The sequence below is a fragment of the Neoarius graeffei genome, chromosome 17, assembly GCF_027579695.1.
Source record: "Neoarius graeffei isolate fNeoGra1 chromosome 17, fNeoGra1.pri, whole genome shotgun sequence".
Taxonomy (NCBI): Eukaryota; Metazoa; Chordata; class Actinopteri; order Siluriformes; family Ariidae; genus Neoarius; species Neoarius graeffei.
This window is the reverse complement of record NC_083585.1, coordinates 62,665,938-62,682,674: the sequence shown is the minus strand read 5'-3', so window position 1 is coordinate 62,682,674 and position 16,737 is coordinate 62,665,938. Positions and strand designations below refer to the sequence as shown.

At 43.3% G+C, this 16,737-nt stretch overlaps 1 protein-coding gene across 1 annotated transcript in view; it reads right to left on the bottom strand.

The window, feature by feature from the left end:
• Window positions 1-16,737, bottom strand: part of LOC132864403 (tripartite motif-containing protein 16-like) — a 35,702-nt gene that overhangs the window by 2,955 nt on the left and 16,010 nt on the right. Inside the window, exons 2-5 of the mRNA XM_060897825.1 lie at window positions 10,528-10,623; window positions 8,598-8,831; window positions 8,250-8,409; window positions 6,264-6,323 (exon numbers count right to left, since the gene is read on the bottom strand). Coding sequence (XP_060753808.1) covers window positions 6,264-6,323; window positions 8,250-8,409; window positions 8,598-8,831; window positions 10,528-10,623 — 550 coding nt within the window. The remainder of the gene's footprint in view (window positions 1-6,263; window positions 6,324-8,249; window positions 8,410-8,597; window positions 8,832-10,527; window positions 10,624-16,737) is intronic.

Genomic DNA, 16,737 nt, shown 5'->3' with positions numbered 1-16,737 from the left:
ACTGTGGTGAGGAATGTAGATCAGTTGTCCAAGTCCAGTGCATTTGTTGTTAAATATGAAGCCCTTTTTTATTACATAAAAATAAGATTAAGCTCCAACTTGACGCATCGAGGATAATGTACATTTAATCCACGCATGTCACGACAGTCGAGGCGAAAGAAAGAAAAAAAATCAAATGTTTATCCATTAATAACCAAGTTAATGAAGAAAATCTTGCTTTTGGTGGTCCGTCTTCACCCACTGCACCTCATCCCCTTTAGATTCTACAGTTGTTGCCCCCCATCGTGAAAAACAGGCCCTGGGGTCGCTTCACATTCCTGATGGAACCACTCCAAACAGCTTTCACATTCAGCCATTTTTTTTCTTTTCCTCCCTTTTCCCTCAGCATTCTGTACACACAAAATACTTCAATCTTTAGTGTTGTATCGTGGCCAGGGGCACAGATAGGATTTTTGAACTGGGGGGGACTGAGCTGTCAGCAAATGATTCCATTTTGTGTGTGTGTATATATATATATATATATATATATATATATATATATATATATATATATATATATATATATATATAAATGTATATATATACACACACACACACAACCGTTCAAAAGTTTGGGGTCACTTTGAAATGTCCTTATTTTTGAAAGAAAAGCAGTGTTCTTTTCAATGAAGATCACTTTAAACTAATCAGAAATCCACTCTATACATTGCTAATGTGGTAAATGACTATTCTAGCTGCAAATGTCTGGTTTTTGGTGCAATATCTCCATAGGTGTATAGAGGCCCATTTCCAGCAACTCTCACTCCAGTGTTCTAATGGTACAATGTGTTTGCTCATTGCCTCAGAAGGCTAATGGATGATTAGAAAACCCTTGTACAATCATGTTAGCACAGCTGAAAACAGTTGAGCTCTTTAGAGAAGCTATAAAACTGACCTTCCTTTGAGCAGATTGAGTTTCTGGAGCATCACATTTGTGGGGTCGATTAAATGCTCAAAATGGCCAGAAAAATGTCTTGACTATATTTTCTATTCATTTTACAACTTATGGTGGTAAACAAAAGTGTGACTTTTCATGGAAAACACAAAATTGTCTGGGTGACCCCAAACTTTTGAACGGTAGTGTGTATACATGTTATTTCACCTCCCTCACTGCCATCACCAGGAACTACCTGCAGGCCAGGACAATGATAACATTTTAACATAGCCTATGGAAATCCAAAGTTTACACATTATCATCACGCACAGAAATTGCAAAACTGCAAAACTAGTTTTAAAACCGCTAAGTTCCAACTTAAGCATAGCGAGAGGCTGGGCTACGTGTGTGTGTGTAAAGTGTAAACCAGTGCATCCTGACTTTCTAACTATGCCTGTGTGTTGCGTGAGTGGCAGTCAGTCAACAACTCTTCGCAAAGTTTCCTTATGAAACAATATGCTCGCTGAAATTATGGCAGGGAACGCCAGATTAAACATTAAAACTGCCTTCTGAGCACTGTATCTACAGGCTGCCACCAAAAGAAGGAGGCTACCAGAAAGGCTTCTCTACTCCGTACGATTTTACTTTCACTACGACATTACTTTGAACAGACTATCAAAAAATTGCAAGGTGATATGATAAAGTAAGGCACAGTTTACTTACAGTCGTTTTTTTTTTTTTGAAAAAACGATGCAGTCGTTTTCTGCCTTTTGGCACCCTTCATCATGCCGTGTTGGGGTCCTGAACTAGGAGGCGCTGTCCCTGATATGCCTGTCAAACTTGTTATGGGTAACCATAGCAACCAAGCTCGAGCTCGCAACCTGTGCAGTCTGCACAGTTGCAACTATGTATGCACTGCTGTGCACCTCAATAAACCGAATGGTAATTAGTCTTTTGATTTTTCCGTGAGGTTTGCCTTATGCAAAGAAAGACAGCATAGACGTTTTTTCCTCCCTATAAGTGGGGGGGACCGAACGAGGTGAATTTAAATCTGGGTGGGACGAATCCCCCCCATCCCCCCCTCTATCTGCGCCCGTGATCGTGGCGTCTTTTTCTGTTTGACCTTAACTTTGTCGGTATAATTGTGCATAAATCAAGCTGACGTTGTTCCTGCTTAGAATTATTATGAGATTAATTATGATGATTAGAATTATCACCAAACCTAAATTATTTCAATCCTGATGTGAATACTCGTCATATTAATTCTAGGTACTATTCCCCACACGAATTTCATTCTTCTCAAGAACTTCGTAATTATCCCACGCCCAAATGAAGGTTGGAGAAGGATATAGAAACAGGTTCTGTCCATCCATCCATCCGTCTGGTCACGTTTTCGTTTCTGGGCCATATCTTTAAAACTACTGAAGATATCTTCATGAGCCCTGTGATGACCTGGCGAGTTGTCCAGGGTGTACCCCGCCTTTCGCCCGTAGTCAGCTGGGATAGGCTCCAGCTTGCCTGCGACCCTGTAGAAGGATAAAGCGGCTAGAGATAATGAGATGAGATGAGATATCTTCATGAACCTTTGTATACATATCAAGCAACATGTGAACTGGTGCCTTTTCCTATTTTCAATTTTTGGAAAAAAGTATTTTTCAAATTTTTACATAGTAATAGATTTTGACTTTGAGCAATGTTCGTTTCTGGAGCATATATCCCAAACTATTCATGATACGGATTTGAAACTTGGTATACATGTTAAGGTGATGGAGATGTGCCTTTTCATACTAAGAAATTTGAAAAATTTTAATTTTTCATGTTTCCATGGAAACAATTTCAGACTTGGTCTCTAGGGTAGGTTTGGTTTTCAGAGCAGAACTTGAAAACTATGAGTGGTTTGGTCTTGAAAGTTGGTATATGTGTTGATGAAGTAATGTGTATGTGCCTTTTGATACTAAGATGTGAAATTTTAATTTTTAGCTCAGCTGGACCAAAGGTCCTGTAGGTTTATGCCAATGGCTGCTGAGGTCAGTGTAAAGAGGTAGGGTTAGTTTCCGGCAGCAGAACTTGAAAAAACATGACAAATAATATCTTGAAACTTGGTAGATAGTGCAGAGGATATAGATGACTATCTTCTTGTTTATCTGACAAGTTGTTCTCTTTCCTTCACTATATTATCAGGAGCCTCTCACCTAAATTTGATGAATTTCAACACATACTCAGTATTTTAGATCATCTATTGAAGATCCATTGCCTTTCAGAAACCTGGCATTCAACTCAAAGATAGTTTTGTCAGTTTTTACTTACCTGGCTTTAATTACATTTCCCAACACTCTAAATTGGACTCTTCATAAATTCCTGAAGTTATAATCTAAGAGATAACCTTAATACTTCTTCTGATCAAGACGAATCAGTCTGTGTTGAGCTCCATAATGAAGGCAGTAAGAACATAGTTTGTGGTGTGAGATACAGACACCGAAACAGTTCTTTTCAGCCATTTCTGGATAAGCTTTCAATAATAATTGATAAAATCCATGAGGAGTCAAAGCTTTATATTTTTGTGGGCAACCTAAACTTAAATCTGATGAATTCAGACACTCGGATACCTACAGGTGAATTTATCAATACTTAATCTTCCTATTCATTTCAGCCATGTTTATTGACAATATATTTTTTAATTCACTTAAATATCCTGTGCAGGGTCACAGGCAAGCTGGAGCCTATCCCGGCTGACCCTGCACAGGTTAAGCGGTTAAGGATAATGGATGGTCGGATGACTTAAATATGCTACATATAGTGGGAATATTTTATAATGACCTAACTAACCATTTTCCCAACTTTTTGTCTTTTGACTCAATTCACCCTCCCCATTGAATAAGCAAGTTTAGAGAATAGAGTTCCTATGGCAGGTGGCACAGTGATGTAGTGGTTAGCACTGTCACCTCACAGCAAGAAGGTTCTGGGTTCAAGCCCAGTGGCCAATGGAGGCCTTTCTGTGTGGAGTTTGCATGTTCTCCTTGTGTCTGTGTGAGTTTCCTTCACCATCCAAAGACCTGCAGGTTAGGCTAATTGTTGGTTCTAAATTGACTGTAGGTGAGAATGTGAGTGTGAATGGTTGTTTGTCTCTATGTGTCAGCCCTGCGATGACCTGGTGATTTGTCCAGGGTGTACCCTGCCTCTCGCCCATAGTCAGCTGGGATAGGCTCCAGCTTGCCTGCGACCCTGCACAGGATAAGCGGTTATGGATAATGGATAGATTTCATATGGTTCAATGAAGATGCATTCATTTATGGTTTTCAACAAATTGACTGCTCTAGCCAGTCCGATGGTGAGCCTGATATTCCTGACATTCTCCAGCTTTCTTGAAAACTCTGATGAAATTATTACCGCTCATGTTCCTCTGAAAAACCATGTCAAGGAAGGAAATCAAACTCAAATCTGAACCTTGGATTTCCCTTCAGTCTTAGAACAATGAATTATTAAATCAAATTGTATAGAAAAATCGATCAAGACGAGAAATCAGTGCCTGTATGCTCAATACAAAGTGTAGAGAAATAAGCTAAACCATTTGACTCCTATAGGTTTGTCAATTTTTATCAAAAATATTAGAAAAACTCATGTAAAATAGGCTGAATACATATCGAGAGAAGTTTGATTTAATATATTCTGGTCAGTTTGGTTTCCGTGACAACAGATCTACAGAACATGCACTTTTACTAAATCACTGATAAAATCCAAAGAGCAATTGAAGATGGCAAATTTTCCTGTGGTATCATTCTTTGTCTGAGTAAAGCCGTTGATGCCATAGATCATGATATTTTGTAAGAAAAATTATATTCTTATGGCATCCGTGGGATTGTCCATGATTGGTTTGCCTCATATCTATCAAATAGACATCAGTTTGTTTCAATTGGTAATATTTCATCCAGCTCTTTACCAATTTCATGTGGAGTACCACAGGGTTCACATCATGGCCCCCTTCTATTTCTCTTATACATAAATGATTTTATGAACTGCTCCAATATATTTGATTTTCATCTTTTTGTAGGTGACTCACATTTATTCCTGGCAGATTCATCTTTAGATTCTCTAGAAGCCAGGGTAAATTCTGAATTGGTCAATATTCGGGAGCTTGGTTGCAAATTTGAATTTCCCTCCGGGGATTAATAAAGTAATTCTGATATCATCGCGTGGCTTTGTGCAAATAAATTCTCTCTGAATGTTGACAAAACAAATTTTGTTCTTTTTTAATCCACCCCAAAAGAAATTGAGCAGAACCATTTCCTGAAAATTAATTATAAGCCGATTAAACAGAAGAACCACATCAGGGATCTTGGAGTAGTTTTCGACTCTCACCTCATCAGGAGGAAACACATCCACCAGTAGAGCAAGAAAATCTCCAGAGGCTTTGGAATTATTGCTGAGCTTCATCACGCTGTTTCTCAAAGTATTCTAACTCAGCTGTACTACTCTCTTATTTATTCTTTTTTAATATATGGTGTTACAGTTTGGGGTAATACTTATGAGGCTACCCTTTGACCGATAACTGGACTCCAGAAGAAAGCTGTCAGAATTATTAATTTAGCTTCTTTTAATGAACACACACCTCCTATTTTTAAAAAGCTGGAGATGATGAAATTCTCTGATTTTATAGATTACTTAAACAGTATTTTTACATTTAAATTTCATTCTAGTTTACTTGCTGCCTGCCTTTGATAACTTTTTGACACTTTTAGCATCAAGGCACAAGTATAAAACTTGACTGGCTTCGAGATCTTCATTTTGTGTTCCTTCAGCCAGAACTAACGATGGCAAGTTTAATATTCGCTTCAAAGCTGCTGCTCTCTGGAACAGTATTGATGAATCTTTCCAGAGTCTTAGCTTCAGCAATTTCAAGCGTTCTATCAAAAGTACGATTATCGCTTCAGATCAGCATTCCTTTCTCTTTTCCTCACACTGTCATTTCATTTTTCCCTCTTTTTATTGTTTTCTGTATTTGTTGAAATATTGTATTTTATCATTGTGCCTCTGTGCGACTAGCTTTCTTCTTTATAACAGTAATCCAATATTTTTTTTCTGCCGAGTGAGATTAGATTATTAGTTATTTCTAGGCAGAATTTTATCCTTTGTATGTATTAGATTTCTGTGTGTGTAACTCGATTTCTGTGTGTGATATAAATAAACCATTATTGATACACATTCTGTGTGTTGTAGGTAGAAAGAAAGAAAGAAAGAAAGAAAGAAAGAAAGAAAGAAAGAAAGAAAGAAAGAAAGAAAGACCATCATGTGGGCGGTGCTCCTCAGAGTTGAAGTGTGTGTGTGTGTGTGTGTGTGTGTGTTTTACACCTACACTGCAGGAAATCTTCTCTGCTCTTTGGTTCTGAGGGTAAAATCATGTGAACTGCTGCAGCTGTAGAGACACAGAGACAAAATGGAGACTGAAAAATGACACGAAAACAGTTTAAAGCATGAAAATGAAAAATTAGTTTAGATTCACTTTATTCATCCCACATCAGGGAAATTCACGTGTTACAGTAGCAAGAAAATGTCAAACAGATAACAAATAAAACTGAAATAAAAATTAGACAAACAAAGGATTAAATACAGAAAGCTATTTGCATTATCTACCGTGAAAAAGTATAGAAAAATTGCCTTATTGCACATTACAGGTAGACTCCGTGTGTGTGTCTGTGTATATATATATATATATATATATATATATATATATATATATATATATACACACACACACACACACACACACACACACACACACATATACATAAGTAATATATACAAGTATGCATAAAAATAGTTTCGGGCCTATATTATTGCACATAAGAATTGCATCGATGAGAGATGGCAGAGGTAGTAGTGGTGAAGTAGTGCAAATTAAACGACAAACAGGTTATTGGTGCTACGTTACAAGTTGTGGGTGTTATACAGTCTGACAGCAGCAGGTATGAATGACCTGCGGTATCTCTCCTTCTTACACCGTGGGTATAGCAGTCTACTACTAAAAGAGCTGCTTAAAGCCCCCACAGCCTCATGTAGGGGGTGAGAGGGGTTATCCATGATTGAGGTCAGCTTGGCTAACATCCTCCTCTCACCCACCACCTCAATGGAGTCCAGAGGACAGTCCAAGACTGAGCCAGCCCTTCTGACCAGTTTATTAAGTTTCTTCCTGTCCCTCTCTGAACTTCCACAGCCCCAGCAGACCACAGCGTAGAAAAATCGCTGATGCTACCACAGAGTCATAAAAAGTCCTGAGGAGTGTCCTGCACACACCAAAAGACCTCAGTCTTCTCAAGAGGTGGAGATGACTTTGGCCCTTCTTGTACAGGTCATCTGTGTTGTTAGTCCAGTCCAGTTTGTTGTTGAGGTGAACACCCAAGTATTTGTACTCCTCCATGATCTCGATGTCCAAACCCTGGATGTTCACTAATGCAATTTGGGAAACCGTCCTTGTGAAATCGATCACCACCTCCTTTGTCTTGCTGGCATTGATGCGCAGGTCAAATTAGATTCTTCACTGCTCTCAGTCAGACACGATTTAGAGATCGGCCAAAATGTCATCACACTGTGCAGCATTTGAATGTAAGAATCATGAGAAGCAGCAAAAAACTTTTCCCAGCTGAAGCTCTGACAATGTGTGTGTTTTTTTACTTTCTGATGGATTTTATGGAGGAATTAAGGCCTCAGTTCTGATCTAATGTTCATCATATTTGTTATGTGTAAAGTTCAATAAGATTAGTTTGTGGATTTGTGATTAAGGTCCTGTTTATCTGGGAAATTTATTTGTAATTTGCACATGTAATTTCTGAGGCGGGCGGCACGGTGGTGTAGTGGTTAGCGCTGTCGCCTCACAGCAAGAAGGTCCGGGTTCGAGCCCTGTGGCCTGCGAGGGCCTTTCTGTGCGGAGTTTGCATGTTCTCCCCGTGTCCACGTGGGTTTCCTCCAGGTGCTCCGGTTTCCCCCCACAGTCCAAAGACATGCAGGTTAGGTTAACTGGTGACTCTAAATTGAGCGTAGGTGTGAATGTGAGTGTGAATGGTTGTCTGTGTCTATGTGTCAGCCCTGTGATGACCTGGCGACTTGTCCAGGGTGTACCCCGCCTTTCGCCCGTAGTCAGCTGGGATAGGCTCCAGCTTGCCCAAGACCCTGTAGAACAGGATAAAGCGGCTAGAGATAATGAGATGAGATGAGATGAATTTCTGAGGCTAATACTAATGCTTTGTGATTTGATGCGGTTTTGTTCCTGCTTACGTTTTATTTCCGTTACATTAATTTTATGGCTCTCTTTACTGTGATACAGAACAAATGTTTGTTTGTTTACCTTGTGGATGGATTACGCTGAATTCCTCCTCACAGATTTCCTCGACTCGTTTTTTCAGATCTGAGAGAGATTTCCTCACTCCATCAAATGAGAGATGGTGATTGACAGTGAAGCTGGGTGAGTCGTCACATCCAGGAGAAACACAGAGAGACGGGAAACTCTACAGAGAGGAAACACAGAATAGAGAAGGAGAAAAGTGTAGGAGAGGAACGAATGAATCTCAGACTGAATCAGACCAAAGACACACTTGGGATCTCAGACAGGAACATTTATTGTTGCTGTAATGAGCTTTTAGGAGGAAACTTTGTGAGGAACAGCGCCCTCTGTAGATCAGACAGTGAGTGTTACCTGGAGGAAGTGGATGTGATCGTGTGTGTGTGAAAGCTGCTCCAGCTCAGTGACTCTCCTCTGAAGATCAGCAATCTCCTGCTCCAGTTGCTTCAGGAGTCGTTCAGCTTGACTCAGTTCAGCTTTCTCCTGAGCTCTGATCAGCTCCGTCACCACCGAGCGCTTTTTCTCCATGGAGCTGATCATCTCAGTAAAGATCCTCTCACTGTCATCTACTGCTGCCTGTGAACGCTTCTGTTAGGACACACACACAAAATGGAGGTCTCATGGGATACTCTGTAAAAATAAACTCTCTCTCGAGATATTTGAGTTGTTTTTGTTAAACCCCGGGTTTTGATTCCTTGTTTTTTTTAGTTCATTATTTTAAGGAGATACGCAGAACCTTTATTTTTAAATACATTTCTGAGTGGATAGTATCTCCATCCTTGACTCTTGTATGCTGCATAAATGGGAATCACATAATATTTTTTTGAGAGTTAAACTCGACCGCAAATTTGGCATTGGAGCTGCCCCGCTGAGCCAGCCAGCCCTGAGCGTGTGACGTCACTGCGGGAACCGGTTTTAAGGCCGAGGCCTTTGACAGCTATAGACCAAAGTCATATAAATAAAAATTTATGGTGAAAGTAAGAAATACCGTTACCGACTCGCTCAACTAAGACTGATTTGACTTCATTGATTGTGGGTTGACTCTCATTAAAACAGGATAGGTGTTATAACTTATGCAACATACATGTACATGCATGCATTTTCACTGATAAAACATAAAAGGCTCATTAAATAATCAGATGAACTGAGACAATCACATTCTGAAGCAAATTAAATAAATCTTATACCAGTAACTTAAACACACAATACAAGTTACATGTATTAATCTAAATGCAGGTAAACAACATGTTGTTTTCATTGTTTTGTATCCAAATGAGAGTCGGAGCTTACCCGTCTGCATTCTCGCTTCTTGAAGGCCGATCTTGTGGCCGATTGTTTTGAAACAATCTGATGTTCAGTTGTTCATTCAGTTCTCCATTCATTCGCTTCTTCCACGTAAGGGCGAGATGGCAACAATATCCAGTTTAGAAATCAGACGGCTGCTCCACTCATTCTCCATTTTCTCCATACTGAGTACTCCACCATTACTGCTCGGCTCAGGCAATTACTAAAACCCGGGACGGGACATCGCCGGTTTTAGCAACAACCACGGGGAGGTCACTGCCTGAGCGATAATATGTCACGCCCCGTTCCATCCTGGGTTTTACCAACAACCCTCGGCTCAAACTGTGGGAGAGCTGGTGCCACTGAGCTTACTTTCCTTTTTAAAAAAAATTATTATTTTTTTAATTTTTCCTTTTCTTGTAGTTTTATTTAATTGTTGGTACTGCACCCTCTTTCAAAACGGGCTTATAGCCAACGCTCCTCAACAGAGCAGAGGTTTCGTACGAGTCTTCAGTAAAATGTACAGAGCAGAGGAGAGACCAATTCATAGGCGCCCAATGTGCCTGTGAACTTCTCGCAAAATGCATCCAAATCTTTGCAGTTTGAACATTCTTGGGCCATGAATGCAACATAAATGCACCTTCTGTCATGTTGCTGCACCGGCCAGCAACACATCTACGTGGCATGGCAATAAATTAGCTCAAAACGGAAGCTGGAAGTTGCAGTTACCTCTGTGTTTTAGTATAGCGGAAATGGCGATGAGACCGATAGCCTTCCTGCTGTGACATTACAGACATCAAGGTCATTCACTCAAGCCGCTACCTATATGAATCATTTTAAAATCATAAATATTATGAATAGATTTATTGTTAATGCTTAAAACTATTCCTGTGCCATTCTTGGGGTCTCAAGGCATTTATAAACAAAAAAAATCAGGCCATGGTTCTGCGCATCTCCTTTAAGCAGGTTAATTGAAACACAGCGACTCTTCACTCCTCACCTTAATAGTGTCCACAGCCTGTTTCAGCTCCTGCACCTCCTTCTGCTTCTCCTGGATCCTCTGCTGGGATTTCATCTGCTCCTCCTTTAGCTCATTCTGAGAACAAATAACATACATTTTAAATACATTTCATCATCTTTGACACAATTATAGCAACCCCCCCAAAAACATTTCAATGAAAACTAGAAATATCGCCTTTAGAACTAACTAAAATTAAAAGATACCCAAAATGAAGTAACTTCTATCTTCATATTTTTGCACCACTTATGATATTATAAGTTTAGTTTTCTGTGAAAATGTCAACTGATTGTTATTTCAATGTTATTTGTGTGACAGAAACATCAAGGTAGTTCAGCAATATTCTCTGGAGTGAAACTGTTCAAAAGGCAGCTGTGACTTTCAATGGGATTCACAGACAGACTGATCTGAGAAAAAAAGCGATGAGTGCTTCCGGGAATGCGAAAGAGCCGCCAGATTCATTGCAACTGGCGTTTGGTGGACTGGGGTGCGATCATGGATTGAAAGGAGTTCTAGATGAGTGTGAAACTAATGTTTTGGAGGAGTTTTCAGAAGAGAATGACAGTGAGAGTACTTTAAAAGTGAAGGTGAAGATAAGTCAGGTAAATGGAATTTGGTTCAAAAGAGCATCGAAGAAAAGAAAGGTGAAAGCTAAACAAGATGAAGCGAAAAGATCGAGGACTGATGTTAAAGTTGTGATCCGATTTCAAACCCCTTGTATACTAAACCCACTGAAAGTCAGTGAAGCCATTTATAGGCAAGTAGGTGAAGTTCGCTCCGTCACAACATTAAAAGATGGTAACCTGTTAGTTGTTTGTCAAGATAGAGATCAGAGAATGGGATTAATGAAGCTTAAAACTTTACTGGGGAAACACGTTAAAGCCCAAGACTGGGAAGAAAGAGGTAAAGTAATGGCAGTGATATCAGGTGTATCGACTGACTTGTTAGAGGACGATATTAAAAGCAATGTTAAAGGAGTTAAAATCAACAAAGTCAAGCGTTTGCCAGTAATTAGGAATGGAACTAAAGGACCAAGTTTGTCTGTCTTGTTAGTGTTGGATGAGGTTAAGATGCCTGAGCGGATCATGATTGGATATTTAAAGTTATATGACGAGGCCTTACATCCCCCCACCAAATAGATGCTTTAAATGTCAGTGATATGGACACATTTCTTCTGCGTGCAAGTCAAAACCTAGGTGTGCTAGATGTGGAGGCGAACATGAATATGGTAAATGTGAGGAAGGAACAAAAATCAAGTGCTGTAACTGTGGAGGTGAACACAGTGCGGCCTATAAAGGGTGCGAGATGTATAAAAGAGCAATTCAAGTGCAAAGTGTTAAGGTGAAAGACAGTGTTACTTATGCCGAAGCTATTAAAAAGGTTGACAAAGAACACCAAGCAAAATCAAGGGTTAAAGGAAGTATGACTCCTGTAGTTTTACCCCCGAGTCAAACTCAAACGACTCTGAAATGCTGTAAAGTAACTGAAGAGACTTTAATTGTGGATAAGAAAAATTTCATTGCTTTTATGGTGGAAGTGGTTAATTGCTCAGCTCAAGTCGCAAATAGAACTGATAGAATTAAAATAATTTAAAAAGCAGCGGAAAAGTATCTAGAGATTCATGAATTGTCAGTTGATTCCATTCACAATATGGTATTAGGGGTATCTGATAGTCAAGCACCATGTGGCAGTTAATAATGACTTTATCTATCCTACAGTGGAATGCCAGGAGCTTAACTGCTAATGGTCAGGAACTAAAACACTTTATTGAGGAACAAGTTGTTAAACCAAACATTATCTGTATACAGGAAACCTGGTTAAAACCATCACTTGATTTAATAATATATGGATACCTAGCAGTGCGTAAAGACAGGGATACTGCAGGAGGTGGAGTGGCCACATTTAATCAGCAGGGAATTAATTACAGAGCTTTAAATATAGATAAAGAGGTCGAAGCAGTTCTGGTTGAGATTTGGGTCGGTAAAACTAAGATTAAAATGATCAACTTTTATAACCCTGGTAAAAGAATCTTGAGAAAGATGCTAGATGGTATGTGTGAGGGGATAAATGGAAAGTTAGTATTGTGTGGAGATTTTAAATGCACATAACACTCTGTGGGGAGGTACTAAGGTGGATGAAAATGGGAGCACTATTGAGGAGTTTATGGATGATTACAAGTTGTTCTATTTCATGCCTCCTGACCGCCAGAGGCGGCACAGCCTGTGGATGATATCCTTCGCGTAGCGCAAGTCGAGACTTATACCAACAAAGAAGTCGTGATGACGTACCTCATGCATAAGAGGCACTGCAGCACGTCATTCGTCCTCTTATTCTTCTCGCGCTTGATTCGAGCATCCCAAGCTAATTACCGGATTACCGGAATCCTGTACGGCGGTTCCCCCGTGGAGGAATTTATATTCTAAAAAAATAAAAAATAAAAAAGAAGGAAAGGAACAAGAAAGGTAAGCACACGGAGGCTTTCCCGTGATCAGAAGTGCACGGTGGTTCACCCCGTGTTCACCCCCGCACACACACACTCACATCCCCGCGGTGGTTTTTCCCCGTTTTGTTGACAAGTGTGGTGTATTCCCTAGTTAGCACGGTGGCTCTCCCCGTGACTGACTAGCTAGCTAGCCAACTCGTTAGCCCTGTCACTCGTATTAGCATTGTGTATTCGGTGTTTGATCTACATTATTGTTATTGCGTCGTGTGTTAGTTTGGGTTCGCGTTAGTTGCGCTATGATGGATGTCCTTTCCCTCACATGCAAAACGTGCTTTGCACCACTTGCATCTGAGGACGGTCATTTAGAATGCCCGTCTTGTCTAGGCACCGCTCACCTTCGTTCAGCTTTGACGAACCCTTGCCCAAGCTGTGCCGTCCTACCGCTCACGGTAAGAGAGGCCAGACTTACCGAGTTATTGGCCAAAAGTGATGCGCTGCTCTCGACAACCGAGCATATTGCCGCAGGTGCCCACAAAGCCGTAAAACGCGGCAGCACAGGCCTTCAGGCTGCGCAGCCAGCCAAGAAGAAGGCGAAATCGCACTCCACTTCTGTGCTCAACAAACGGGTGGACGATCTCTCCTTGGCTGTAAGCCGAATAGAGACGTTACTGCTTCAGTTCCAACCCCCTCAGGCAAACATGCAGACCATGCCACCAGCAGGTGGTACCCTGGCTACTGCTCCCACCCTGCCTACCCGAGAGGAGCCAGACGTGGAGGACGATACACTCTCCACTGCCGCCACTGACTCTCTCTTTAATCCAGTGGAAGACGATTCCCTTGAGCTGCCTGGCTCTCCTCGCTCGGGCATTTCCTCTGACGATGCCCCCTCCAGCGTTTTTTCCGACAAAAATGGGGATGGCAGGACTCTCGGCCCCCAATCCTTGCTGGCCGCAATTACTGCGGCGCTAGTACAATGTGGGCTACAGCCGCTGCAATCTAACGCTGGTGTGAGCGCCTACTTCAGGCAGCCCTCGGTGGACGCCTCCTCCATCATCCCAAAATGTGACGCCTTTGTGGACGAGTTCCAGACGGCGTTTAAAACTGCAGCTGCACGTTCCCACCCCACCTCTGTGGCACGCGCTATGAGTAACATGGCTGATGCAGGCCTGTTTGGATTGGATACAATGCCAGCAGTGGATCCCTGTGTGGCGTCTCTGGTGGTCTCCCCAGACGAGGCAGTACGTCCCCAGGTACGCTGTCCAAGCAAGGCCTGTAGGCGCACAGACGATGATCTTGTTCGAGCCTACAATCATGCGGCGCGCATCAGAAGGATCGACAATACGATTTCTCACCTTCTTCTGGCCGCGCAGTCTTCCCTGCTGAAGGCAGACTCAGATCCGGCTGTACGTGAGGCAATTGAAGCCACCCTACAGGGCGTGGGCTTCATGACCCAGGAGTTAGGGCGTCTGATGGCGGTATTAGTGCGCGCTCGCCGCCAGGTCTGGCTTTCGCAAACGCCACTCCCGGACGCGTGCAGAGCCACCCTACGGGAGCTGCCCCTCATACCTGGCCAACTGTTCGGGCCAGCCGCTAAGGACGCTCTGGAACGCCACGCCCTAGTTTCGGAAACACGGAAACAGCAGGTGGGCTTATCACAGGTGACTCGCTTCCGAGCACCGCAGCCCCCAGCACTACGGCGGGAATTCTCATCCCCCCAGCGCGCGGCACCTCAACGGCAAAGGGAGAACAGACATGCCCCCAGGGGCTCTGCACCCTTTCGCCGCCAGGCATATCCCATGCCCCGCTCCACCCCCACTAACAGTGGAGCGAAGCTCAATCGCACTCCCCGCTGAAGGCCCCGGGCCGACGGTTGGACTGTACACAGAGACTCAACTGGCCGCATGGGCCAGAATCGTTCGCGACCCATGGGTTCTAAAAACAGTGTCAGAGGGTTACAGACTGCAGTTCAGACGTCGGCCCCCTCCAAAGGCCCGTCTCAGGCCCACAATTGTAAAAAGTTCAACAAGATCTCTGGTTCTCCAGTCGGAGATAACCGTTCTTCTGCAGAAAGGGGCCATAGAGGAAGTAGAGTGTTCTCCTACTTTCAACGGCTTCTGTTCAGTTTATTTTGTCGTTCCAAAAAAAGATGGCGGTTTCCGCCCAATTCTAGACCTTCGGGGCTTAAACAAGTACCTAAAGAAAATGCCATTCAAGATGCTGCACACAGCAGACGTTCTGAAGGTAATCTCCCCAGCGGAATGGTTTACTACCCTGGATTTGAAAGACGCCTACTTTCATATCCCGGTGGCACCAGCACATCGTCGGTTCCTCCGCTTTGCCTTCCAGGGCCGTCTGTTCCAATTCAGGGTACTCCCGTTCGGCCTCGCTTTGTCACCCAGAGTCTTCTCGAGATGCATACAGGCAGTACTGTCCCCCCTCATGGAGTCAGGTATGAGGATTCTACCATACCTGGACGACTGGTTAGTCTGTTCCCCGACGAGGGAACGCAGCCTAGCAGATATAGCAACACTGCAGAGCCATGTCTCAGAACTGGGACTGACAATCAATTTAGAAAAGAGCACACTTATCCCGAGCCAATCGGCTCAATTCATTGGCATGATCCTAGACTCACAGACAATGTCTGCGTCCTTGACCAGCCGGCGTGTAGCGAACATCACTTCACTACTGTCACGAGTACGGGTGGGACGAAGACTACGTTTCAGAATACTACTGCGGCTCCAGGGTATGCTCACAGCAGCAGCCCAGATCCTCCCCTTGGGTCTACTGGAACTCCGGCCTCTGCAAATATGGCTGATTGGCCTCGGCCTCGACGTGACCCGTCACAGGAAGACACCCGTTCTTATCACAGAACATTGCATGTCTGCCCTCAGCCCATGGCGGAAGGAGACCTTTTTAACATCAGGTGTTCCTCTTGGTGCAGCACCCACACACAGGGAGATTGTGACTACAGACGCCTCTCTTACAGGGTGGGGCGCAGTATGGCAACACAGAGCAGTCAGTGGGTTGTGGAGCAAAGAAGAGATGGGCGAACACGTCAATCTCCTCGAAATCAGAGCAGTACACCTGGCTCTAAAACACCTTATGCCATACCTACAGGGGCGCCACGTACTTGTCAGATCAGACAATGTGACGACGGTGTACAACATCAACCACCAGGGGGGAACACGATCCCCCACTGCTTTTCGCTTAACTCAATCTCTACTGAAGTGGGCCTTCCCCAGGCTGGCATCCCTCAGGGCAGTCCACTTGCCAGGGAAACTGAATGCGGTGGCAGACTCCCTGTCGAGACAACGCCTCGACCCGGGGGAGTGGCGCCTGAGCCCACAGGTGGTACAGCAGGTTTGGGATCGCTTTGGCACAGCAGCGGTGGACCTGTTTGCCAGCAAAGAGTCCACACACTGCCAAAAGTGGTTCTCTCGCACGCAGGAGGACGAAGCACTGGGCTTGGACGCCATGGCACACGAGTGGCCGGATGAACTGCTGTATGCCTTTCCACCGATTCCCCTCCTTCTGGAGGTGCTACTTCAGATACGCCAGTGCTGTCACCGTGTTCTGCTGGTGGCTCCGCGATGGCCAGCGAGACCGTGGTTTGCTGTGCTTCATTCCCTGCTGACCGGAACTCCGTGGCAACTACCGCTCAGAAGGGACCTACTGTCTCAGATGGAGGGCAAAGTTTGGCACTCCTGCCCGGAACGTCTCCAGCTGTGGGTGTGGCCCTTGGGCCCGAC